At 31.1% G+C, this 26,086-nt stretch overlaps 2 protein-coding genes across 13 annotated transcripts in view; one reads left to right on the top strand and one right to left on the bottom strand.

Moving 5' to 3' along the window:
• LOC139499530 (ELAV-like protein 1) overlaps positions 1-185 on the bottom strand; it is a 36,029-nt gene extending 35,844 nt beyond the window's left edge. For all 6 annotated transcript variants that reach the window (XM_071288251.1, XM_071288259.1, XM_071288274.1 and 3 more), the window contains exon 1: positions 150-185. In XM_071288251.1, coding sequence (XP_071144352.1) covers positions 150-170 — 21 coding nt within the window. In that variant the 5' untranslated portion in view covers positions 171-185. The remainder of the gene's footprint in view (positions 1-149) is intronic.
• LOC139499491 (cytosolic carboxypeptidase 6-like) lies at positions 20-25,137 on the top strand. 7 transcript variants are annotated; one of them, XM_071288199.1, is made up of 14 exons: positions 142-275; positions 2,187-2,312; positions 2,924-3,048; positions 3,967-4,061; positions 4,989-5,205; positions 6,002-6,131; positions 6,791-6,905; positions 7,613-7,724; positions 11,649-11,851; positions 17,734-17,846; positions 18,705-18,858; positions 19,468-19,522; positions 20,692-20,715; positions 21,816-25,137. In XM_071288199.1, exons 1-13 carry the CDS (start codon positions 251-253, stop codon positions 20,707-20,709), a joined length of 1,488 nt encoding a protein of 495 aa, XP_071144300.1. In that variant the 5' UTR covers positions 142-250; the 3' UTR covers positions 20,710-20,715; positions 21,816-25,137. The 7 variants fall into 7 exon arrangements, with proteins under 7 accessions (XP_071144323.1, XP_071144331.1, XP_071144300.1 ...); XM_071288207.1 differs by lacking the exon at positions 20,692-20,715; XM_071288216.1 differs by lacking the exon at positions 19,468-19,522 and having other exon boundaries at positions 21,816-21,936.
• The last annotated feature ends 949 nt before the right edge of the window (positions 25,138-26,086 follow it).

The following is a 26,086-nucleotide window of genomic DNA, read 5'->3' as shown; positions in this document are numbered from 1 at the left end:
AGCAAACATTCTCCACTGCAGACACATGTGTGGCGGGAAGGTTTACAAAATGTTAATTAAAGGGTTATTAAGAAAGCTTTTCCGTCATTTAGCTTCGTGAATTGTAAGATTGGTCGATGAATCGTATCTACAAACCAAAATCCACTCACAATTTCTCGAGGAACATGCATTACCAAAAAAAAAATTATGACGACGAATGACTTTTGACCTCGTCACGCTGTAGCGCACCTGTGAACTGTGGGTAATAAGTATGGCCGACAAGAAGTGCGATTCTGGTTTGTTTACAGTTGCTTAGAAGCAGTTTTAACCCATTTAAAACTTGATTAATGCTTATATACTTTATTTCAATGTTCAACTGAATAAAACGAAAGTAAAATGTTTGCACATAACATTGCATAGTAACGTTTAATAAAACTTGCAGATATAAGATAAATGCGTTAAAATGTTGAAAAGGGGGAGGGTTTAAAATTATCTGTAGAGTGTATCAACTTTAACTGAGTTTGAGAAATTAAATAACTATTTTTATATAAGTCCAAATGACTTTACAATGAAGAACATAGGACTGATAGCAGTCAAAATTCCTTCTCACATTAAAATTTAATCTAGGGCAGTGAGGTCAAGTCAGTGGTAGAGTAAGGTCTATGTTGATACCATACACAATTTTATACCTTATCGCTATTCACGGCTGACCCGGCCGCTTGAACTTTTGACGTCAACAACAATCACTTTTCCATTGTGGCGTCAGATATTTTTCTTTATGACGTCAAAATTTTACGGGAACCTGTGTGATATCCAGTAATGGCGGACAAATAGCGATAAGGTGTATTGTCCAAGATTAGGGAGAGAGTTGGGATCCCGCCTTAAATATTTAACCCTGCCACATTCTGTATGTATGGGCCTGTCCAAAGTCGGGAGCCTGTGATTCAATGGTTGTCTATTCGGTATGGGCTTTGCTCCTTGTTGAAGGCCGTACGGTAACCTATAGTTGTTAATTTCTGTGTCATTTTGGTCTCTTGTGGAGAGCTGTCTCACTGGCAATCATATCACATCTTCTTTTTTTTATATCCAATGGCCATGGCCAACAATTATCATGTTTTGCCAAGTTGTACACAGACTAAATGCATTACCCTCAGTTGCACTAATTTCAACAGACACTAAAACAAGGGTGACTTTGTCGCTGAGTGGTACATAGAGTGGTATAAGTAGTCAAACTACTGTATCACGAGCCTATCAACTCTGAGGTTGTGAGTTTGAATCCCATTCAGGGCAGGTGCACTTGACTCCAACCTTAATTGTTTAGAATTGTCAATTTTCCTACTAAAGGTTGGTGGTTCTCTCCAGGCACCAGGGGTGTGGAAATGCTATGCCCGTCTCGTCTGACTCTTACATTTGATCACCCGGACAAGTAACTTTTTATGCCTGGGTTGCACGCGGACAAGTTAAAAATTATACTTGACAAAGTTCAATTCATAAAAAAAATATATATTTGTTTTCAAAACTTTGAAAGAAGTTTAATTTTATGTAAAAGAAACCAATGATAAACAAGTAAACCATATGTATTTAAGTCAAAACATTAATGATCTTGATAAATATTAAATAACACTGGAAATAGATCAGTAACCTAATTGAAAAAAATAAATATGCGAACCCGGGTCTCGTAAACATTGAGTTGTCTTTCTATATTGACCCTGGAATGTTGATTAGGTTTTATCCATCATTTAAGAGGGGGGATAGGACCTTTATCGGGACTCCGGGATCGCGTGCTTTTAAGCTCGGGATTTCGGGATTGACCCTTTCGGGATCCGGGAATTCTTTTTTTCTGATTTCGGGACGTCGGGATTTACTTTATTTAAATTCGGGACCTCGGGATTTCGTGTTTTTAAGCCCGGGATTTCGGGATCAGGACCCCTCCTATCCCCCCTCATTTAACGGAAATGACATTAACCGTTTGTATCAAAATGGATAAATACTTAAATTAAACTATTGGGTAATCAAGGCAAAAAGAATTGTGAATTGCAGTGATTGCCCTTAATGACATTTTTTTAACCTTTTTTTTTAATGAAAAACTAAAGAAGAAAAAATTGTAAACAGAAAAAAACCAATATATTATTTTAGGTTAATACACAGATTTGAATTATTTTTAAGTAAAGGGGATGATTATTTTAACCAGAACTTTTTTGTTGCAGGAAGTGAATCTGACAGTACAGAAGAACCAGTGGTTGGAAATGTTAACAAGTTTGCCGTTGTCCCACCTGGTTATAATGGTCGGCCAAAGAAAGGGCATATGATATTTGATGCCTGTTTTGAATGTGGTAAGATTACAGTTCAGATGTGAAGAGGGAGTTTTGTGATTTACTGTCATGTTATATAATGACTTGAATTTGGTTAAGTAGTGCTTACATTTTACAATTTATATGTTCAAATCCCGTCCAGGGAACAACAATTGATTCCTAAGTTAAATATACAGATCTAACATTGTTTGGCTGTTATTTAGATGAAGTAAATGTAATGCATGTATATACAGAATGTTTTTTCAGTCTTGTATCACCATCACTGCTGATCCGATGCATTGATTATATATTAGCTGTAATATTAAGTGGCAATGAATGTTAAAGAATAAATGATGACCAATGTTCAACATGTGTGCTTTTAAGGTTTAAATATGTTAATTTACTAGTGGCACACATATTGTTCAATCTTTGAAAATCCTGGCACAATTTGCCATGGTGACATTATCATTTCTGAATTTTTTTCTTACCTCTGGGATATTTGGTATACTGAGTGTTGCATTTTCTCATCCACAACTCATCAAATTTAAGTGTACCAAATTCTTGAAGCATCATTCATAAAATTCTAAAATTTTTCAAAAAGCTCATAGTTCAACTTGCTCATTTTCATACACAATCAATTCTTAAATTTGCAGGTAACTTAGGAAGAGTAGATTACATCACAGAGTATGAGTATGATTTGTTTATTAGACCAGATACTTGTAACCCAAGATTTAGAGTCTGGTTTAATTTCACAGTGGAGAATGTCAAAGCAGATCAGGTAAATTATGAACTGTTTAAAATTTTTGTATATATTTATTTTGAATGTGCTTTTTCAGTTTGACAAACAGTTAAAAATGAGCAAGAAGATACAAAAGGGACATTCCAAACTCACAAGTCAGGAAATTGACAATGCCATGGCAAAACACAAAATGTAAAAAAACAAGTGTACATAACAATAAACAGAAACCTGAACCCCACCAAAATCTTGTGGTGATCTCATGTGTTCTGTAAGGATAACTAGATCCTGCTCCACTAGTGGTCCGGTTATCAGATTTTATGTATAATTGATAAATTCATTATATATGGATATGTATTTCTTTTTTAATTATTTCCCAGGATTAAATGTTATGGAAACAGGATATTAACAGTTGGTAATATTAATATGTTTTCATTTTCTCTAAAAGTGCTGGGTCGAGTTCAATATCGTAGCAGCTACGTAGCTGCTAACAATATTTATGTTACAATTAGTCTTAACTACACGTTCAATAGTCAAAATCTACGTAGCACTACGTAGCTGCTACGATATTGAACGCAGCCCTGCTCTATGAATTTGAGCAGATATGGATATTGTAGGGTTTATTCATGTTTTTCTTATTCCTAGTGCATTTAAACTAGTTCTGTTCTAAATTGTTGGATTAGGTTTCCCAACATCTTTGCTAAGGGTGACGGTCAATTGGGGAAAAAAAAAATCATAAATATAAGGGCATTATAGAGTGATCTATGTGAATATGTACATCATCATTCTTTATAGATATAAAATTTGCTTTTAATGAGAGAGAGAAATCAAACATGATTCATTTAAGGGAAAATTCCATTACAAAAATGTGATACAAACTATTGTTTTGAACTTATTGAATACAAATTGTGATAAGGGAGATAACCCAATTCCATAAAAAAAAAAGTTTTCTATTTTCAGAGAGCAATATTTAATATTGTTAACTTCAGCAAAACAAAATCTTTATACAGAGAAGGTATGTCACCACTAGTCAAGTCTACAAGTAGACCAAAATGGTGAGTTCAGATAAATACAAAGAAAAAGTAAAAGACTACCATGTCTCTACATAATTTAGAAGAACACACGTATCAACTGAGAATATTTATACACTATAAACACTATAAAAAGTTTGTAAAGAGATTAAAAAAATATGCATTTGCATTCAATTTGAATTAGATTTAATCTTTTTACAAAAAAGAACATAAATTAAAAGGAGTATATTGTAAAAAGTGATAAAAAAGGGGAAGTAACTCATTTTTTTTTTCCCAAACATTTTATAGAATACACAAATTAAATTATAACCTTAAGCTAAGGTAACAGTGTGTTTGACACCAAAGCTGTCAAGTGAAGCCATGCATTTAATTGGTCACTTTATTAGACAATTTACACAGCTAGCTCAACTTCCTGTTCATGGAAGAATGAAAAATTTGTTGTTATTTCAAAGGAAAAAAAGTGCTGAGAAAAAGCAAATTTATCAATAAAAATGGCAGGGCACCCAAAAAACAGCACTAAAAAGGCACAGGCCTCACCAAGAATGACAGGGGCTGCACCTTTTCCAAGTTTTTTTTCTAGAACACTGAAATGTTTAAGTCAAAAAAGTGCTTCTGCTTGGTCCATCAATCTGAAAAATGATTGAGTAAAGCCACATCTCTATATTAGATGCATTTTTTTTATTTGAAATGAGACATTTAATGAAGAATACATAACTTGTCACTTAAACTAAATAAACAACCCTCCATATTGCAAACTTCAGAAGAGATGATTCATCTTTAACTGTTGAAACTTAATTTGAGAAGGCACCACTCTTAGTTACGGACTGGCGAAAAGACATATTAATACGCTTTTCTCTTGATTTTATTTTGCATGGGTAGAAATTATATGAAACATAGATTTCTGTGCACTATAAGTGATTTTCTGTAAATGAGATCTTGTATTATTTCCAGGGTGAGGATACCTGCCAAGCATGTCTATTACTACAGATGTCCAGACCACAGAAAGAATTATGTCATGTCATTTTCATTTTGTTTTGACAAAGAAGATGATATTTACCAGTTTGCTTATTGCTATCCCTACTCTTATACTCGACTACAAAATTATCTGGACAATTTAGAAAAAAAGAATATGGATTTTTTCTCTAGAGAATTATTATGCCTAACAGTGGTTTGTATAATTTTAATTGTCAGAGTGTGTATGGATAAAGGATAAAGAGGGCACAAAAGCAATGTAAATGTCAAAATGTTGTTATCACTTTTTGCAAAGAAGTGGTCGTGTCTCAAGACACTTTTTATTTAAACCTGCCATGTATAATTTTTAATTGATGATTTCATTTATTTTTGCTATCCTGCATGACTTATTAAGCGACTATATAATTTGAATGCATTGCACAGTTCATAGATTTTATTCACATGAAAAGAAAAATATTGCTTATGCATCATGTGATAGAAATAAATGACTCAAGCAATTAAACCATTTATAGTCATTTGAACTATAGAGCAGAAGAAATATGTATATAATTTGATGTAGCCAATAGTTGTGTTTCTCTTAAAAAAAGGTTCTTTACGATATTTGATTTGATTATCTTCTTTTCTGATCAATCGAAACAAGTCATCATGACAGCATCATTAGGGAATAACAGTTAAAATAGAATAGCATTCAATATAGGATTATGTCAGTATAAAATTTGAAAAAATAGCATTATATTCCTTATATGATTTGCATATCTACAAATACTTGACTATGGTTGGTCCTCCTTTCCTTTGTTAACACTTTGGTAAATCATACTGCCAGAAAGATTTTTTCTGGACCAATATGAACAGTTTGTCAATTTTAATATGCTATATTCATGAGTGATACACATATAATAAATGTTGAGGTTCCATAAAAGGTAAAATTTAGAGAAAAACTAGCAAATGGTTTGGATTTGAAAATTAAGATGTTAAAAAATATTGTATTGCAGCAACAGAGAAGATTAGATATGATCACAATCACAAATCCAGATAATTTAGATCCTGAAGAAACGAAGAGAGTTGTGTATTTAACAGCCAGGGTTCACCCTGGAGAAACGCCTGCATCTTATGTATGTCAGGGTATGTAAATATTATAATAAGAATCACTTCTACAAATTACTGGTTCAGTAAATACAACATCAAAGGTAACCATTACTATTTTATATGTTAATATAGTTTTTATGGATGAGACCCAAGAGAGATAAGTCATTGAAACATGAAAAATCTTCTCCTTATTAACACAAACAAGATTTTAGCTTATGGTATAATAAAGTTTATATGATATGTTTAGTTTTTATGCCCCACCTACGATAGTAGAGGGGCATTATGTTTTCTGGTCTGTGCGTCCGTCGGTTCGCTTCAGGTTGAAGTTTTTGGTCGAGGTAGTTTTTGAAGAAGTTGAAGTCTAATCAACTTGAAACTTGGTACACATGTTCCCTATGATATGATTTTTCTAATTTTAATTCCAAATTAAAGTTTTGACCCTAATTTCACGGTCCACTGAACATAGAAAATGATAGTGCGAGTGGGGCATTCGTGTACTTGGGACACATTCTTGTTTAGAAATACTGCAGAATCAAGGATTTCTCTGTCCTTCAGTTTATTTGTTGTCTATAAGGTTTTGTATTAGCTTATGCTTTTATTTAGTGGTAATTGTGTTATACATGTATTCACATTTGTAAACTGCTTTTAGCAGTATATCAATAATATTAAGGAAAATGTTCATTTTATCTTTTCAGGAGTGATAGACTTTTTAATCAGCAATCATCCTATAGCAAAAGTACTCAGGGAACACATAGTATTTAAAATAGTCCCAATGTTAAATCCTGATGGTGTTTATTTAGGAAACTATAGGTAAGAGACAGTATGTTCTATAAGCCACTGTAATGTATTTACAAATTGAATAAATGTTTCATATAGAATCTATTGGTTTCAATAAACATAATTTTATTTTCTAATACTTTATATTGTAGAATCAATATCTAGCTTCAACTTAGTATTGCATGTGATAACTTATTATAATGGTACATAGGAAGTAAAGAGGCATTTACTTTTTACAGTAAAAACCGAGCTTTTAACTTTTATACCCCCTCCAAAGAAGTTTGTTTTACATATTTAAAGGTATATAGGAATGACCTGTCCACCCATCAATCTGTCTGATTGCCCTTGTGCCTAGTAAAGGACACTCCCCATTACTGGGTGGATGGGCATTAATTAAACTTTACACAGCCAGATGTGCATAAGGCAATATTGTTCCACATCTGATGTTCAAGTAGATATAATCAAATTTGCTAAATTTAATATACAATGTACTAAAAGTATTAGTGGCCTGTGTCTCCTTTGTTGGACTCTGGAAGTAGAATTCTTATTATACATGAATGTATCATTGCCATGATTTTAAAGTTTACAAGTAAAATATGACATTTAAAAGTCTCAACATTTCACACATAAAAAAACCTAGATATGATATGTTTAGAATTTGATATTTTGCTGAAATGTATTGTGTTTCACATTAATGTAATGGCACTGTTATTTACTGACTCTAATTTCTATGATTGCAGATGTTCATTGATGGGTTTTGATCTCAACAGACATTGGTTAGAACCATCACCATGGGCACATCCTACTTTGTATGCTACAAAAAATAATCTGATGGAATTAGATCGTAGTGATGTAAATATATTCGGCACAAATGCTTATTACATAACCACTGTCCAATTTTTAGTTTTCTATTTAAAGACAGTCACATTGAAATAATTTCCTGCATTTGAATGAATTAAAAAAAAATAACAATTATGACCTCTTGCCAACTAAAAACATTTGATATTTTTGAAGCTTTGTCATTCTTTACTGTTTCCTTTTTCCTGGAGAAATTTGATTATTAGATATTCTTTAGTAATATTATCCAATAACTACTTTCTCGCCATATTTAAAAAAAAAAAAAAAAATTTATGCCCCACCTACCCACCTACGATAGTAGAGGGGCATTATGTTTTCTGGTCTGTGCCTCTGTTCGTTCGTTCGTCCGTTCGCTTCAGGTTAAAGTTTTTGGTCAAGGTAGTTTTTGAAGAAGTTGAAGTCCAATCAACTTGAAACTTAGTACACATGTTCCCCATGATATGGTCTTTCTAATTTTAATGCCAAATTATAGTTTTGACCCCAATTTCGTGGTCCACTGAACATAGAAAATGATAGTGCGAAGTTCAGGGTAAAGTTTTTGGTCAAGGTAGTTTTTGATGAAGTTAAAGTTACATCAACTTGAAACTTAATACACATGTTCCCTATGATATGATTTTTCTAATTTTAATTCCAAATTAAAGGTTTAACCCCAATTTTCACGGTCCACTGAACATAGAAAATGATAGTGCGAGTGGGGCAATGTGTACTATGGACACATTCTTGTTTTAATAGTATGTTAAAGTCATATGAAACCTCAAATTAAAAAAAAAAGATGCATATGTTTTTTTTTTTATAACAAAATGGATACTTTTCATTATTAAACTTATGTACATACACTTTTTTCTGAAGAAAATTCTATAATTTGTCCACATTTAGAAGAAGTTTATACCTTTTTTAATTGCTTGCAATTCGCCGACATAGTTTCCGTATGCAGAAAGTGACCTTAGCATGAACCTTTTCGTAAAAATCTGATGGTCGCAATACGCATAGATCTGTCACTGAAATTAACTATTATCTGATTGTACATGTAAAACATGTGCTCAATATGCATGCTTTTCGTTGATTGTTTACTATAAGGTGACAATTGGTAAACTTTGGAGTCAAAACACGGCATTTAATGAGCTGCCATATTTGTTAAATCATAACAGTCAGAGAGAAAAATATTGACGATTATGGGTCATTATATAAAAAAAAGTGCAAATTTCGACGAGGTAATATTTTGAAAAATGATGTCATTGTTTAAAATATTTGAATGTGGCCCTCTATTCTATAGTATGGTAGCAACGATATTCAGAAGTATGCAATGGGGAAAATGAAGAGTTCCTTCAATTTTAACAATTTTAGGTCATCCTTTGTTATAATCATGTCAATGGTGTTACCAATTTAAAACATACATTTAGGTACTAAATATTATTTTTAAACATCAAACAACTGTTCCAATTTGTTGTTTAGGTTTAAATTACGACTTATTGACGTTATTCATATAGCTGTGCATTCTATTCAAACATAAATTTCAGAATACATTGTCGTAAAAAAGTTGGCTGTCCTAATTATGACCGTTGTAAATACTAAAAAATACACTTAAACTGAATATATGTAAAAGGTATAAGATTAAATGATAATGATATACCTAATCCTTCGTATACAACCTAAAACACTTTCATTTATGAATAAAAAAAAATTTAAATGTCACATTTCTGTATAGTAACACCACTGACCCTTCAATAACTCCAATGACACAAAAGTATCACTATTGACATCACATTTCAAATTTTACTTTTATTAAGTACTGAACACGAAGCCAAGAACACAGAGCAAAAGAAAAAGATGAAAAAATACTTCTTAGGCTAAAAAATCTCAAATTGTATAACATAACATCCATTACTAAAAATGTCAATAGTGCTACTAAATAGTGTCATTGGTGTTACCAGCATACATCAGTTTGTGAAAACTTTGTATATGTACAGTAATACATGATATTGTTAAAACATTGTTAAATAAGTATTGTTTTTCATAAATAATATGATGTTTCGCTTGTTAAACACAAAACAATGCTGATTGTCATGATATATTCAGTGGTGTTACTAAACTGGTCAATGGTGTTATTTTATCAAAATGGTATCACCATTGACAGTAACATCAATGATTTAAGGTGTATTTTAAGATTCAGTTACGAAATAAGTGCTCCATTGAGTCCATTCCCCTATTCTATATGTTGTTACTGGTGCATGTTTCTATAATCAATATATTTCATAACTCAAATTAAGGAAATGTTTTCAAAAAATGATTTTTACAAGGGTACACCATGGACACTATTTTCATTTATGATATAGTTTTTACTTACTTTTACGATTTTTTCACTAAATTTTCAACATAATTGTTTGTTTTCTTTTGCATAACATGCTTACAGGTAACATTGCTAAGGGAGAAACTTGTAAATGCCCAAATCTTGCGAAAGATAACTTTTGTCCTACTAATTTGTCCTTTGGTTACACCGTTGACTTCAAAAATGTTACATTTCCTTTTGGTGAAAATTTTCATGTCTGTGACTTAAAAAGACCCAATAACATAGTTTTACATGTTTTTTGTCGAGCCTGCAACTTTTGTTGCAGAAAGCTCGACATAGGGATAGTGATCCGGCGGCGGCTACGGCGGCGGTGTTAGCTAACTTCTTAAAAGCTTTATATTTTAGAAGGTGGAAGACCTGGATGCTTCATACTTTGTATATAGATGCCTCATGTTACGAAGTTTCCGTCAGTCACATGTCCAATGTCCTTGACCTCATTTTCATGGTTCAGTGACCACTTGAAAAAAAAGTTCAGATTTTTTGTAATGTTGAATTCTCTCTTATTATAAGTAATAGGATAACTATATTTGATATGTGCGTACCTTGAAAGGTCCTCATGTCTGTCAGACAGTTTTCACTTGACCTCGACCACATTTCATGGATCAGTGAACAAGGTTAAGTTTTGGTGGTCAAGTCCATATCTCAGATACTACAAGCTATAGGGCTAGTATATTCGGTGTATGGAAGGACTGTAAGGTGTACATGTCCAACTGGCAGGTGTCATCTGACCTTGACCTCATTTTTATGGTTCAGTGGTTATAGTTAAATTTTTGTGTTTTGGTCTGTTTTTCTCATACTATATGCAATAGGTCTACTATATTTGTTGTATGGAATGATTGTAAGGTGTACCTATCTAGCGGGCAGATGTCATCTGACCTTGACCTCATTTTCATGGTTCAGTGGTCAAAGTTAAGTTTTTGAGTTTTGGTCTTTTTATCTAATACTATATGCCATAGGTCATCTATATTTGGTGTATGGAAATATTTTATGACCTTTAGGTCAGTCGCGCAAGTTTTATTTGACCGTGACCTCATTTTCACGGTTCATTGCACAGTGTTAAGTTTTTGTGTTTTGGTCTATTTTTCTTAAATCATAAGTAGTAAGTCAACTATATATGTTGTATAGAAGCATTGTTAGCTGTACATGTCTGCCTGGCATGGTTCATCTGACCTTGACCTCATTTTCAAGGTTCCTTGGTCTTTGTTTAGTTATCTTGGTTAATGTTAAGTTTATGTGACAGTTGTATTAAAGCTTAGCTTTATACTTAGGACTATCAACATAATATCAATGATTAGTATAGAAGGCGAGACATTTCAGCGTGTGTACTCTTGTTTTATAATGACCCTTATACGATATATTTGCGTAAATATGATCGTGCACAGAAGGCTTAGTTTATGATATATACATGCATTGGTTCAAGAATTGGACAAACATTATTTTTCACCAGTCACTCGTTTCACATGACTTGAAATCAATTTAATGAGTGTGAACTTTTTTTTAGAATTTTCTTGTATGTCATATTTGATGAATTGACCTCAATATACATAATTTAATGGTTAAAATATTTTCAGAAATGTGTCCTTGACTTTTTCATTGATATTCATGCACATTCTACGCTAATGAACGGATTTATGTATGGTAACACGTATGAAGATATGGAACGCTATGAGAGACAATCAGTCTTCCCTAAGTTATTGTGTGCTAATGCTGAGGATTTCTCACTTAACAATACAAACTTCAATAGGGATGCTGTAAAGGCTGGTACAGGTAGAAGGTTTGTATTTTCCTCATTTACTACTGAATTTTATATTTGTACCTGTTTTTGTAGTTGGAGAAAGATTCATTATTTCCAGGGTATTTTGTTAATTCATCATTAACTTCTCTCAAAGTAACTAATAATTTGTATTTCATACTGTATTTAAATTTGATTTCTCCCAAACAAATAAATCAATGAAGATCAATTCCATCCAATGTAAAAAAAAAATCGTAAGGGTTCTGCGGAACCCAGTGTCTTGCCTTCTCTTTCTGTTAATCGCAGGCTCAACAAAAATGAGGAAATAAATCAATAAAATATTCCTGTTGATACTATCTTTTGATTGTAAGAAGTTTCTGTCCAAGTTTGGTAAAAATCCAGGATAGTTTATGAATCTAATAAATGTTTAAAACTTTAACTGCAGAGTGAAAGTAAAGTTAACTGGAAGAGAAAAAAATTTCCTTCTAAATACTAGCTTTTGATCATAACAAGCATGACACGGGTTATGTTTTTCTCATATATTTTATGATAGTATGATACTAAACCGCTAATGGGAGGGATTGTGCCTGATATTCATATGATTATTTTCTTTTGTTACATCTTCTGACATCGGACTCGGACTTCTCTTAAACTGAATACTTTGGCTAGAGGTATAGGGGGAGGGTTGAGATCTCATAAACATGTTTAACACCGCCGCAATTTTGCGCCTGTCCCAAGTCAGGAGCCTCTGGCCTTTGTTAGTCTTGTATGGTTTTTGGGATACGATTGCTTTCAAGCAATCTGTAGACTTATACCAGTGGCTCAGAGCATTGCCCTCATGTCAATCATTTTATTCTAAACATTAAGGAACATCTCAGATTCTTATGATTGTCTTGCTTTAAAAGGTAAAATCAAACAAAGGGATTGAACTTAAACAACTTTCCTTTAATGTTCTTTTCATAATCTTCATGTTTGATAATTCCCTTGACTTATATGCATGTTTAAACAACACGGAAAATCAAAATTGAGCAGTATTTATATTTAGTATTTTTATAAATTTAGAAACGCGTCAGAGGGAATTCCCAGTTTTGATAAAATGCAAGAGTTCTCTGAATTGCGATAAATCTATTTCTGTCATTTAAGAACTGAAGTGGAGTTTTTCTTATATGTTACCGTTATGAAACTGATAATTGAGATTGTACTTCCATAAAGAAATAGAGAACCATCTAGGTCGTTTAATAAACATTTAATATACGTTCTTGCTCCAGGGTTTGTTTTGGAAATTATGCGCATGCGTATAGTTTTCTTGACTTCAAGGGGTTTTAGATTGAATGGTTGCTCTGGATTCTCCACTAAATTTATTAATTTATAACTCATGGGATCTTTTCTATGTATGTTTGCTATTGAAGGTTATTGTTGTTGTATCGTAGAACACCCCTTCAGGCGAAATGGAGTCTTCCATATTATAGTTTCTGAAGTAACTTCCGTGAATTCTGAATCAAAACAACACGTCTAGTATAAGCTTGTTCTGTCAATAAACATGATAAACGTCGTATTATATTAAAAACAATCGCATTTTAAATCGATAAATGTGTACGGAAAGGAGTCATGATCACTGACTCAAAGGAAATTAAATATTTAAAGAGTTAGGAATGGGGTTCCTCCTAGAATTAACGTCGGAATATAGGTGATAAGATGCGAAGTGAAATACCTTCTCTCAGTCTGAGTCTCAGTGACTGCTGTGGAAAGTAAACTTGGAATTGATAGTACAAAAATAAAACATAGGTCTGATTACATTGTTCATACACTTTTATCCGTGATTGGCTATTTTGTAACTATTTTAAATATGCAGTTGAATTAGTTTTGAAAATAATATTATCCAGCTACATGTATACATGTGTCAATGAAACAACGGCAATCGTATCCCTCAGAGCAATCTGCTCTTTGATTAATTTTAGTTTCTTGTGTATAATTCAGAGTTTAGTATGACGTCCATTATCACTGTACTAGTATACCTATTTTTTAAGGGGCAAGCTGTAGGACGCCTCCAGGTGCGGGAGTTTCTCGCTACATTGAAGACCCATTGGTGACCTTCGGCTGTTGTCTGCTCTATGGTCAGGTTGTTGTTGCTTTGACACATTCCCCATTTACTTTCTCAATTTTATTCTGTCCAAGTTTGGTACAAATCCAAATTAGTAAAAGATAGTTATTAAAATTTTAAAAAGTTTAACCACAGAGTGAATGTGTTGTTTCCTGGCAGAAAATCTAAGTTTTCTTCTGAATACTCTTATGATCATAAACAAGCTTCTGTCCAAGTTTGGTACCAACCCAGGATAGTTTAAAAAAAATATTAAAATTTTAAAAACTTTAACCACAGAGTGAATGTAATATTTCCTGGCAGAAAAACTAAGTCCATTTAAAAGTAAAATACGGGAAAATGGATTTTTTTTTTTACAAAATTTACTTATGGATACTATCTTATGATGATAAAAAAGCTTTGGTAGAAATCCAGGATAGTTTAAGACGGTTAATAAAAGTTTAAAAACATTAACCACAGAGTGAATATTTGTGGACACCGACACCAACGACGATGGAATGTAGGATCGCTTAGTCTCGCTTTTTCGACTCAAGTCAAAGGCTCGACAAAAATCAAAGATATGCTCGTCAGTTGACAACCATTTGTTGGGTAGTTTTCAGATTATTAAAAAAGTTTGATCTAATATAAACAAAAATATTTCTATCCAATTAATATATTTATTGTGATGTTGATGTTATTTTCTTCAGAACTTTAGGAGGCTGTCTAGATGATAGTTCCCATTGTTATACATTAGAAGTATCGTTCTTTAGTTACTAGACAATATATTTATTGTGATGTTGATGTTATTTTCTTCAGAACTTTAGGAGGCTGTCTAGATGATAGTTCCCATTGTTATACATTAGAAGTATTATTCTGTAGTTACTAGACAATATATTTGTGATGTTGATGTTATTTTCTTTAGAACTTTAGGAGGCTGTCTAGATGATAGTTCCCATTGTTATACATTAGAAGTATCGTTCTTTAGTTACTAGACAATATATTTATTGTGATGTTGATGTTATTTTCTTCAGAACTTTAGGAGGCTGTCTAGATGACAATTCCCATTGTTATACATTAGAAGTATCGTTCTTTAGTTACCAGACAATATATTTATTGTGATGTTGATGTTATTTTCTTCAGAACTTTAGGAGGCTGTCTAGATGACGATTCCCATTGTTATACATTAGAAGTATCGTTCTTTAGTTACCAGACAATATATTTATTGTGATGTTGATGTTATTTTCTTCAGAACTTTAGGAGGCTGTCTAGATGACAATTCCCATTGTTATACATTAGAAGTATCGTTCTTTAGTTACTAGACAATATATTTATTGTGATGTTGATGTTATTTTCTTCAGAACTTTAGGAGGCTGTCTAGATGATAGTTCCCATTGTTATACATTAGAAGTATCGTTCTTTAGTTACCAGACAATATATTTATTGTGATGTTGATGTTATTTTCTTCAGAACTTTAGGAGGCTGTCTAGATGACAATTCCCATTGTTATACATTAGAAGTATTGTTCTTTAGTTACTAGACAATATATTTATTGTGATGTTGATGTTATTTTCTTCAGAACTTTAGGAGGCTGTCTAGATGATAGTTCCCATTGTTATACATTAGAAGTATTGTTCTGTAGTTACTAGACAATATATTTGTGATGTTGATGTTATTTTCTTCAGAACTTTAGGAGGCTGTCTAGATGACAATTCCCATTGTTATACATTAGAAGTATCGTTCTTTAGTTACCAGACAATATATTTGTGATGTTGATGTTATTTTCTACAGAACTTTAGGAGGCTGTCTAGATGATAGTTCCCATTGTTATACATTAGAAGTATCGTTCTTTAGTTACCAGACAATATATTTGTGATGTTGATGTTATTTTCTTCAGAACTTTAGGAGGCTGTCTAGATGATAGTTCCCATTGTTATACATTAGAAGTATTGTTCTTTAGTTACTAGACAATATATTTATTGTGATGTTGATGTTATTTTCTACAGAACTTTAGGAGGCTGTCTAGATGATAGTTCCCATTGTTATACATTAGAAGTATCTTTCTTTAGTTACCAGACAATATATTTATTGTGATGTTGATGTTATTTTCTTCAGAACTTTAGGAGGCTGTCTAGATGATAGTTCCCATTGTTATACATTAGAAGTATCGTTCTTTAGTTACTAGACAATATATTTATTGTGATGTTGATGTTATTTTCTTCAGAACTTTAGGAGGCTGTCTAGATGACGATTCCCATTGTTATACATTAGAAGTATCGTTCTTTAGTTACTAGACAATATATTTATTGTGATGTTGATGTTATTTTCTTTAGAACTTTAGGAGGCTGTCTAGATGATAGTTCCCATTGTTATACATTAGAAGTATCGTTCTTTAGTTACCAGACAATATATTTATTGTGATGTTGATGTTATTTTCTTCAGAACTTTAGGAGGCTGTCTAGATGACAGTTCCCATTGTTATACATTAGAAGTATCGTTCTTTAGTTACCAGACAATATATTTATTGTGATGTTGATGTTATTTTCTTCAGAACTTTAGGAGGCTGTCTAGATGACAATTCCCATTGTTATACATTAGAAGTATCGTTCTTTAGTTACCAGACAATATATTTATTGTGATGTTGATGTTATTTTCTTCAGAACTTTAGGAGGCTGTCTAGATGACGATTCCCATTGTTATACATTAGAAGTATCGTTCTTTAGTTACCAGACAATATATTTATTGTGATGTTGATGTTATTTTCTTCAGAACTTTAGGAGGCTGTCTAGATGACAATTCCCATTGTTATACATTAGAAGTATCATTCTTTAGTTACTAGACAATATATTTATTGTGATGTTGATGTTATTTTCTTCAGAACTTTAGGAGGCTGTCTAGATGATAGTTCCCATTGTTATACATTAGAAGTATCGTTCTTTAGTTACTAGACAATATATTTGTGATGTTGATGTTATTTTCTTCAGAACTTTAGGAGGCTGTCTAGATGATAGTTCCCATTGTTATACATTAGAAGTATTGTTCTTTAGTTACTAGACAATATATTTATTGTGATGTTGATGTTATTTTCTTCAGAACTTTAGGAGGCTGTCTAGATGATAGTTCCCATTGTTATACATTAGAAGTATCGTTCTTTAGTTACTAGACAATATATTTATTGTGATGTTGATGTTATTTTCTTTAGAACTTTAGGAGGCTGTCTAGATGATAGTTCCCATTGTTATACATTAGAAGTATCGTTCTTTAGTTACCAGACAATATATTTATTGTGATGTTGATGTTATTTTCTTCAGAACTTTAGGAGGCTGTCTAGATGATAGTTCCCATTGTTATACATTAGAAGTATCGTTCTTTAGTTACCAGACAATATATTTATTGTGATGTTGATGTTATTTTCTTTAGAACTTTAGGAGGCTGTCTAGATGATAGTTCCCATTGTTATACATTAGAAGTATCGTTCTTTAGTTACTAGACAATATATTTGTGATGTTGATGTTATTTTCTACAGAACTTTAGGAGGCTGTCTAGATGACAATTCCCATTGTTATACATTAGAAGTATTGTTCTTTAGTTACTAGACAATATATTTGTGATGTTGATGTTATTTTCTTCAGAACTTTAGGAGGCTGTCTAGATGACAATTCCCATTGTTATACATTAGAAGTATCGTTCTTTAGTTACCAGACAATATATTTATTGTGATGTTGATGTTATTTTCTTTAGAACTTTAGGAGACTGTCTAGATGACAATTCCCATTGTTATACATTAGAAGTATCGTTCTTTAGTTACCAGACAATATATTTATTGTGATGTTGATGTTATTTTCTTCAGAACTTTAGGAGGCTGTCTAGATGACAGTTCCCATTGTTATACATTAGAAGTATCGTTCTTTAGTTACCAGACTAGTTCATCAAGTACTGCAATGCCATATACAGAAGAAGGATGTATCCTTTTATAATAACATTATTTTGTTTAAAAATTTATTCAATCTTTTAAGATACAGTAAACTTGACAGCTACATACGAATGACAACAAGTGAAAGATCATTATAATGTTTAACACATAACAAGTCCTCATGATAGTTAATTCCCCTTAATTAGTTCTCCCAGCAAGTGTAAAACAATAAAACTTACTGGATTTAGATATTTAAAACGACTTTTACCAATTGGCAATTAATAAAAACAAGCATGATATACAACAACAAACAACAACAGAATTACAGTCCCTTTATATTCACAGTTAGATTAATATTTATTTTAAGGTTATGTTAAAAGTAAGAATTACATTTTCAATTGTCTTGTAGATTGAACTTATATCAATTCAAGAAAGATATTTCATTTTCAGATTTAAAAAAAACCAAAACAATAAACACTTCAACTGATGTTTACAGATACAAAAATGTATACGGAGATATGGTATGAGTGCAAATGAGACAACACTCCATCCAAGTAAACCATTATCGGTCAAAGTATGTCTTAAACATGGAGCCTTGGCTCACACTAAACAGCAAGCTATAAAGGGCCCCAAAAATTACTAGTTAACAAACAGTCCAATCTATATAAAAAAAAAGGGGTAACAAGAACACTTATGAACCATATTAACAAACCACAACCAATGAACATCAGGTTCTGACTTAAGACAAAAAAATAAAACTGGTTTAAACGTTTTAATAGGTACCAACCTTCAACCTTTCCACATCATAACGTAGAAAGAGACACTATAAAATATCAATTGAAATGGCTTATCTCATTCAAAAGACATTTAATAGTTTTGGTCATATTTTCTTTAACTTTTTCTCTTAGATATGAAATTAGGTAGAAATTTAGCAAGGACCTTTTTAGATTATTACAAAATGACAGGACTGATAAGTGCTAAGCCTAGTAGTAGTATAGTACCGAAACCAGGAAGATATAACATCAGAGACAGAGAACGAGCTAATACAGATCCTCCATCAGAGTATGTACAAATACATGTTAACTAAAACATAAACTTGTTTGTTCTCATAATGTTAAGGAGCTGATATTTAAAATGCAATACATTTACAATTTTCTCTAAATTGTGATGTTGCCAAAGCAGTAATAAAAAAAATAAAATAATTTAAAACAACTATAGCACTTAAATTTGATGATTGAAAATATGTGCTTATACTTATAGCAAAGCTTAATTAACTAGTTTTTGAAAAGCCCAATAAGTATTTGATTTTCTTACTCTATCAGAAAGGCAAGGTCTATTCTAATATAAAAATGATAAGGATAGGCATAAATGTTCTTTTACTAATTATTGACAGGACAAATGATGTGAGTCAGCTGTTTTTATATACGTAGTCTTAAAAGAATATATATATATACATATATATATCATCTATATATATTAATTATTTATGGTATCAATGTCTTACCTGGGAAAAAAGCTGACCAAACAAATATTCAATATTAATTACATTTATTTAAATTAACTTATCTAAATTAAAAGTATAACCAAATGGTGTGTAGTGTTTAACATAACTATTTGTCAACAATTTTTAGGTCAACAAAATGCATTATACATATATTATATTTTCTATAGTAAACATTATGTGAACAGTCACAGGTCTTCATCATTAAGATATAGCTATCAAGAGGTAAATACAGGGTGAAGGTTTTCATCTACATATCTACTAGCTTGTCTTTGGCATTGGTAGCCATATGACTTATTCTCTCTTTCATAATGGGAATTTTTCTCACTTTCAAGAAATTTCACACTCCTATGGTGTATGTTTCGGTGATGGGGACATCAAACAGTGAGATTTTTCACATTGTACAGTCCTTTATTATTGCTCTATTTTCCATTAGGTATAAGATCTTGCAGGTTTCAATAATCCTTCTTGTTATGGTGAACTTTTCAGGAATGTTGATGACACTAAAAAGTATATAGAGTTCAAATACCTAGGGGCATTATGTTTTTTGGTCTGTGCATCTGTTCCTTTGTCTTTCTGTCTGTTTTGTATGTCTTTTTTTCTTTTGGCAATAGTATGGTATGTCTTTTTCTGACTTGCACTTTTGGTATATTCCGTAAATTTTAAATATTTTTAAATCTGAAATAGAAGAATCTTTGAAAAATTTTACTTTGAATAAACATTATCTACCAGCATGTTTTCAGTAATTTTCTCAACAGTTTTCTTTATTAGCTTGCTGCGCTTACTGATATTCAGATCTTCTAAATTGAAGCATTTTGGTTTTTCTTCCTTGAATACTTTCTCTCACCATTTTAACCACTTAACATTTTTTAATAGAGAATAAACTGTTTTAACGATAAATTAGGTCTCTTTTAAGAATGAAATATCCCAGTTCTAGTCTTGTCTTAGAATTTTGAGGTAATGGCAGATCTTTGATTGTTTCTGTTAAATTTGTATACACAACTTGTATTAGGTAGTGTGCCCTTTATAGTTTGACATGTTGTAAACATGGTTAATAATTTAATACACCTGTATTTTGTTGAAAACTGAGTTGCCCTTTAGTTATATTTTGGTTTATTTTTGTCATTGGATTTCTGTCTCATATACCCTATATACCTATACCCACTTTTATTTATGTTGAATAAATCTCATAGTAGGTGTGATCCATTCAAAAGGAGATATGCTACATATATTAGAGGAATTGATTGACAGACATTTGTGCTCATTAGAAACATGACACATTTTGATTTAAGTGTTTTGGCAGAAATCTTGAGATTGTATCAAGGTATCTGTAGACATTATAGTCTACATAAATTCTTTTTCTGTTTTCCTCATTTTAATTGTATTTACTTCAGGTACAGGTGATGAAATAAGAATTGGTAAGACTGTCACTCAAAGCACTTCTCCCTCCCTCTGTAGAACTGTAAATGGAATCAACATGTCACTCAAAGCACTTCTCCCTCCCTCTGTAGAACTGTAAACGTAACAATCAATGCCTTAGTTTTAAATTTAGAAGAAAAAAATAAAAGAAATGTAAAAAAAATGTTTGCAGTTTGTTAAAACAACCAACAACTATTTTATAATTTTAAAAGTTAGAATTTTATATTTGCTATTCATCTGGATTAATCTAGGTTTGAATTATCTTTTTTTTTTTTTACATAATTTGAGGAAAAGTTTCCTGGCTTCATTATTCAATCAATTTATTGATAATTCAGTTTTAAGAAATTTGATGACAAAAATTTTGAATGTTCTTGCTTTGAAAGAAATGATTATAAAACTAAGGCAGATTCAATAGAATTCTTAATGCTTTTAAAAAAATATTTCTTATAAAAATAGTTATCTCCCTTAAACAAAGAAAGTTATCTCCCTTAAATAAAGAAAGTTATCTCCCTTAAATAGTCTTTATTTAATACTATTGTATGCTTACCATATTGGTCATACAAGGTATAATGAAAACTAAAGAGATTGCATGAGAGCACTTATCAATTTATTTTGTTAAATCTATTCACTGCATGTTTTAAATCTGTTTTCATCATGTTTTGAGAAATCTAACTTGCACAGAAAATCACATAAATATTCAGGTTCCTTATTGCAGATAACTGTCGTCAGTATTTTTATTTTATTTTGCAGAAATTTTCAGTGCTGTAATTTTGTAAAGAAAAACTGATGCTTTCAGTTTTTTATTTGCTTTTTTTAAGTTAAAAAAAAGAGATATTACTATTTCAAAACTGAAAATTATATCAAAGGGAAACAACTGAATCTAATTTAAAGTATCAAAATAAATAAAGTATAAATAATAATTTTTTTAGATCATAATGAAATGAAAAAAAACCATCACCTTTGCTGTGTGATCACATATGATTAAAAAAGGAAATTATTCAGATTGTACATATGTATTTCAAAAACAAAAAACAACAAGATTTACCAATATTTAGTATTTATCTGTACATTTTCTGAAGTTTGCATTGTATTATTTCAGTTTTGATGAAAGACCTAGAAACAACAGACTAGATTACCATATCAACAATACAAGTTCTTATGGTGACACATCAATACGTTTACAGTTCAGAGACCGGGAAAGAAGATACTGATTTAATTAGATATTTTAGATGATAATGATAATGAAATTCCATAGAAATTACAAATTAATGGTATTTTTAAGAAATCAGTCTGTTCTTTAGTTGAAATTAAGAAATTCAGCATTTCCTTCATAAAAAAATGGAAAATGATTTTTCTGTTTTTCCAAATTTAGCTGGATATGTTCTTAATCTGTGTCAGATAGAAATAGACCTTATGTAAATGAATATCTAAAAAACTCAATCAAAGTCTTATTCATGTACCTGTATACTTATTCATGTACCTGTATACTTATTCATGTACCTGTATCAAAGTCTTATTCATGTACCTGTATACTTATTCATGTACCTGTATCAAAGTCTTATTCATGTACCTGTATCAAAGTCTTATTCATGTACCTGTATCAAAGTCTTATTTATGTACCTGTATACTTGTTCATGTACCTGTATCAAAGTCTTATTCATGTACCTGTATACTTATTCATGTACCTGTATCAAAGTCTTATTCATGTACCTGTATCAAAGTCTTATTCATGTACCTGTATCAAAGTCTTATTCATGTACCTGTATCAAAGTCTTATTCATGTACCTGTATCAAAGTCTTATTTATGTACCTGTATACTTGTTCATGTACCTGTATCAAAGTCTTATTCATGTACCTGTATACTTATTCATGTACCTGTATCAAAGTCTTATTCATGTACCTGTATCAAAGTCTTATTCATGTACCTGTATCAAAGTCTTATTCATGTACCTGTATCAAAGTCTTATTTATGTACCTGTATACTTGTTCATGTACCTGTATCAAAGTCTTATTCATGTACCTGTATACTTATTCATGTACCTGTATCAAAGTCTTATTCATGTACCTGTATACTTATTCATGTACCTGTATCAAAGTCTTATTTATGTACCTGTATACTTACACTTACATACTGTCCAAATCTATCAGACTCAGTTCATATGTAAACAAATATTTCAATTGCATAATTTTATGTATGTGCATGATTTCCCTTTTTCAAATTAAAAAAAAAATGTTTTTATAACTATTCCTTCTTACATATTGTATGTTATTTTATAAATCCACTTTATGGACTCTACCGTACTACAGACTCACCTTTGTTTGTGATTGAAGTTATTTTATAAAATGTAATGTACTTTCCAATGATACTGATATTAGTGTTGAACAAGCTGTACAACTAATACTCACTTTCACTGATCATTTATAATGTGCTCTTCTCTCTTTCCTTTCACCAATTTTCCAGATATTAAACTTCAAATATCTATATATATACTAAAGATGTGTGTATTGTCAGAATTTTTACTTTTCTACAAATGACAGGATGTTTAAAGATTGTTATGTGTTCAGGAAATTATGGATGCAGGTTACATGGTTTGTCTGATTTACTTCTACAATTTTCAAGCTTTAATTTTTTTGATATGCAGGGTCTTAAGTACATACACTAAGTGTGTGTGCAGTTTGTCAGGATTTTGTATTTCTTTCAATTTTTCATAAAGAATAGGATGTTGAATCCATGTCATTTATACCAGTATAAAATAAACAACAACTACAACAAAGGATTGTCCCACATCACAAAATAAATCTAACTTTTGCCCTGATGTACATACACAACCATTTCAAGTTGTATTTTAACATCACTGGTTTCTTAATCTAATGTTTGTTGGACTTTTTTCATGCATACATGGGCATTTTAATTGTCCAGCTATTTTTTTGTAAGCATTTTGTATGAGGTAGCTTCTCATAGTTTATTTCAAAAAGTTGTCATCTTAGTTTTCCTTTTATTCACATGATAATGCATTTTACTTTCACAATCTTTACAAAATGTCTCAATTTTGCAAAATCTGCAGCTTGAATGCAATGGGTAGCCTAACAACTTTTATTATATTTTTTAAAATAGCAAGATGCAAACTATATTCTGACAAAGTAGAAACAAGTGTATACCCATAACTACTTTTATTCAGGATTGAATTTAGTTGACAATGTCTCATAAATAAAATACACCATTGAAGATAATTAAATAAAATTGAGAATGGAAATGGGGAAACAGCCATATTAGGATATTTTATTGTAATTTCAAACTTTTGTTCAAGAAAAGATGTATAGCATTTCTGTTACAGCATTTCAGAATTCTTATTTCCACAATTTAGACTCAACATTGTAATAAACTGATAATGTAGAAATTGATCATGAACCTTATGTTCTATATTTGATTAAACATGAATTCCAATATTTCTTTGAATGCTAAATGGAATATCATTTTAAGAAAAAAGAGTCTCGCTCTTATATTATGTTTATTATAGTGTGTTACTTGAACAAATCTGTGATCTGAATCTTGTATATTATTGTTAAACAACATTAAGGAAATTTAGTCTTGTTTAGTAGTTAACAGTATTTCTAAATAGGTACTACATGTGAAGTAGTTTAAAACCAGCTTAAAGGGAGATAACTATGATATCATATGATACTACAGGGCAAGGGAAGATAATCCTAATTTAAGCAGATTGATTATATGATTAAAAAAAAAATAAAAAAATGAGCCAATAAATAAGTCATAAAATTGGCGAAAATTATAAAAGGATCTGTCAAGTTGATGGGCTTTTAGATACTGCTGGGAAGAGGTTATCTTCTGGTATAAGTCAATGTTAGATATTTAAATTAATTTGAAATTAATAATTTGCTATCAAATTGTTTTTCCTGTAGATATGAAGGTGAAAAAATCTCAGTAAAATTGTGAAAAAATGACTAGAATTGTACTCTTATTTGACATTTAATTAATTTTTGATCAGTAGTAATGCTAAATGTTTTTCACAAGAACATGCGAAGCAAATATGACTGCATTAGGTACATACATCCCCTTTGAGTAAAACGATTGTTACTGGTGTGGGTGCTTCAGATGATAACCATATCCACCAACCCAAACAAGATATTTGATAAAAATATACTCATTAAATCAAAAAAATACCATTTAGGTCACTTTAAGGCTTAAATTTTTAATACAAGTTAGCTTTAAGTGTGAGTTTTGTCATCTCAGAGAGGGACAAATGAAAATATTTGCCATCTTTCTGGTATGTTAAACATTCCTTGTTGTTATACAAATTTCTCTTGTGATATTGTTGTATATATTAAACAAATATTTTATTTATTTTTAATGATCTGTGATTTATAAATTTTTAAACCGTCCACAAATAAATTTTAGTTACTGACAGTTGTTTTATTTCCATTATCTTGAATTTATGCCATTTAAATCAACATGATCTATTGTACCAATTCTTTCCTGAATTAATGGCCAACCAATCATGAAATAAGCAGAGTAGCTGTTTGATCTACAATATAGTTTCCAATCATTCTCATTCATGTCTTCTGTATATATACAGATAAGAACTGTATAAACTGAAAAATTGGGTTATATCCTAGCAATTCATTCAAGTATATTTGTCATTTTTGTTCTCGCCTGTGACAATTGTTGCAAAATGTGAGACAGGGATTGCAATCCTGCAGCTGTTTGTGTAAAGATTTATATTTCCGCAGGAATAAGATCTGAGTGCTTCATACCAACTATACAGATACCATATTAGGTGTATGGAAAGATTGTGAGGTGTTCATGTCGAACTGGCAGGTTTCATCTGACCTTGATCTCATTTTCATGTTTCATTGGAATTTCGAAAATGTTAAGTTTTTATGGTTTCCAAGTGTTAAGTACAAAGAAAAACTTCTAAAGAACCAGTGAGTCAATTGGAACAAAATTGACACATGATTTTTTGGGAAATCAGATTTTTAGTAATTTCAAAAGCAGCTTTAGTGAATTAAAATGAACCCATGCAGAAATGTTTTAGATTGTACTAAACATGTTTTGTAACTGTATAATGGTCTGATGAAAATCTAATAGAGACAAGATTGGTCCAACAAGCTAGACGTGACAAATGTGTTGTTTAGCAGGTCCTTCTGCCTTCTTTTGGTACTAACTACAAATTAAAAATGGTAGATTAAGGACTAATAGACCATGATATTTTGTTAAAGTTTACTAGTTAATAATGTTATATGAAACAAAGCAATGCAGAAATGTTGTTTGAAAGGTACTTATTAGTTGTTAGTTGTTACATTGGTTCAGAATGAATGAAAACAAAACCAAAGAGAAGTCAGATTGGTCCACAT

Source organism: Mytilus edulis, chromosome 1, assembly GCF_963676685.1.
Source record: "Mytilus edulis chromosome 1, xbMytEdul2.2, whole genome shotgun sequence".
NCBI lineage: Eukaryota > Metazoa > Mollusca > Bivalvia > Mytilida > Mytilidae > Mytilus > Mytilus edulis.
Note: the sequence above shows the minus strand (reverse complement) of the source record. Positions and strands in the feature narration are given on the sequence as shown.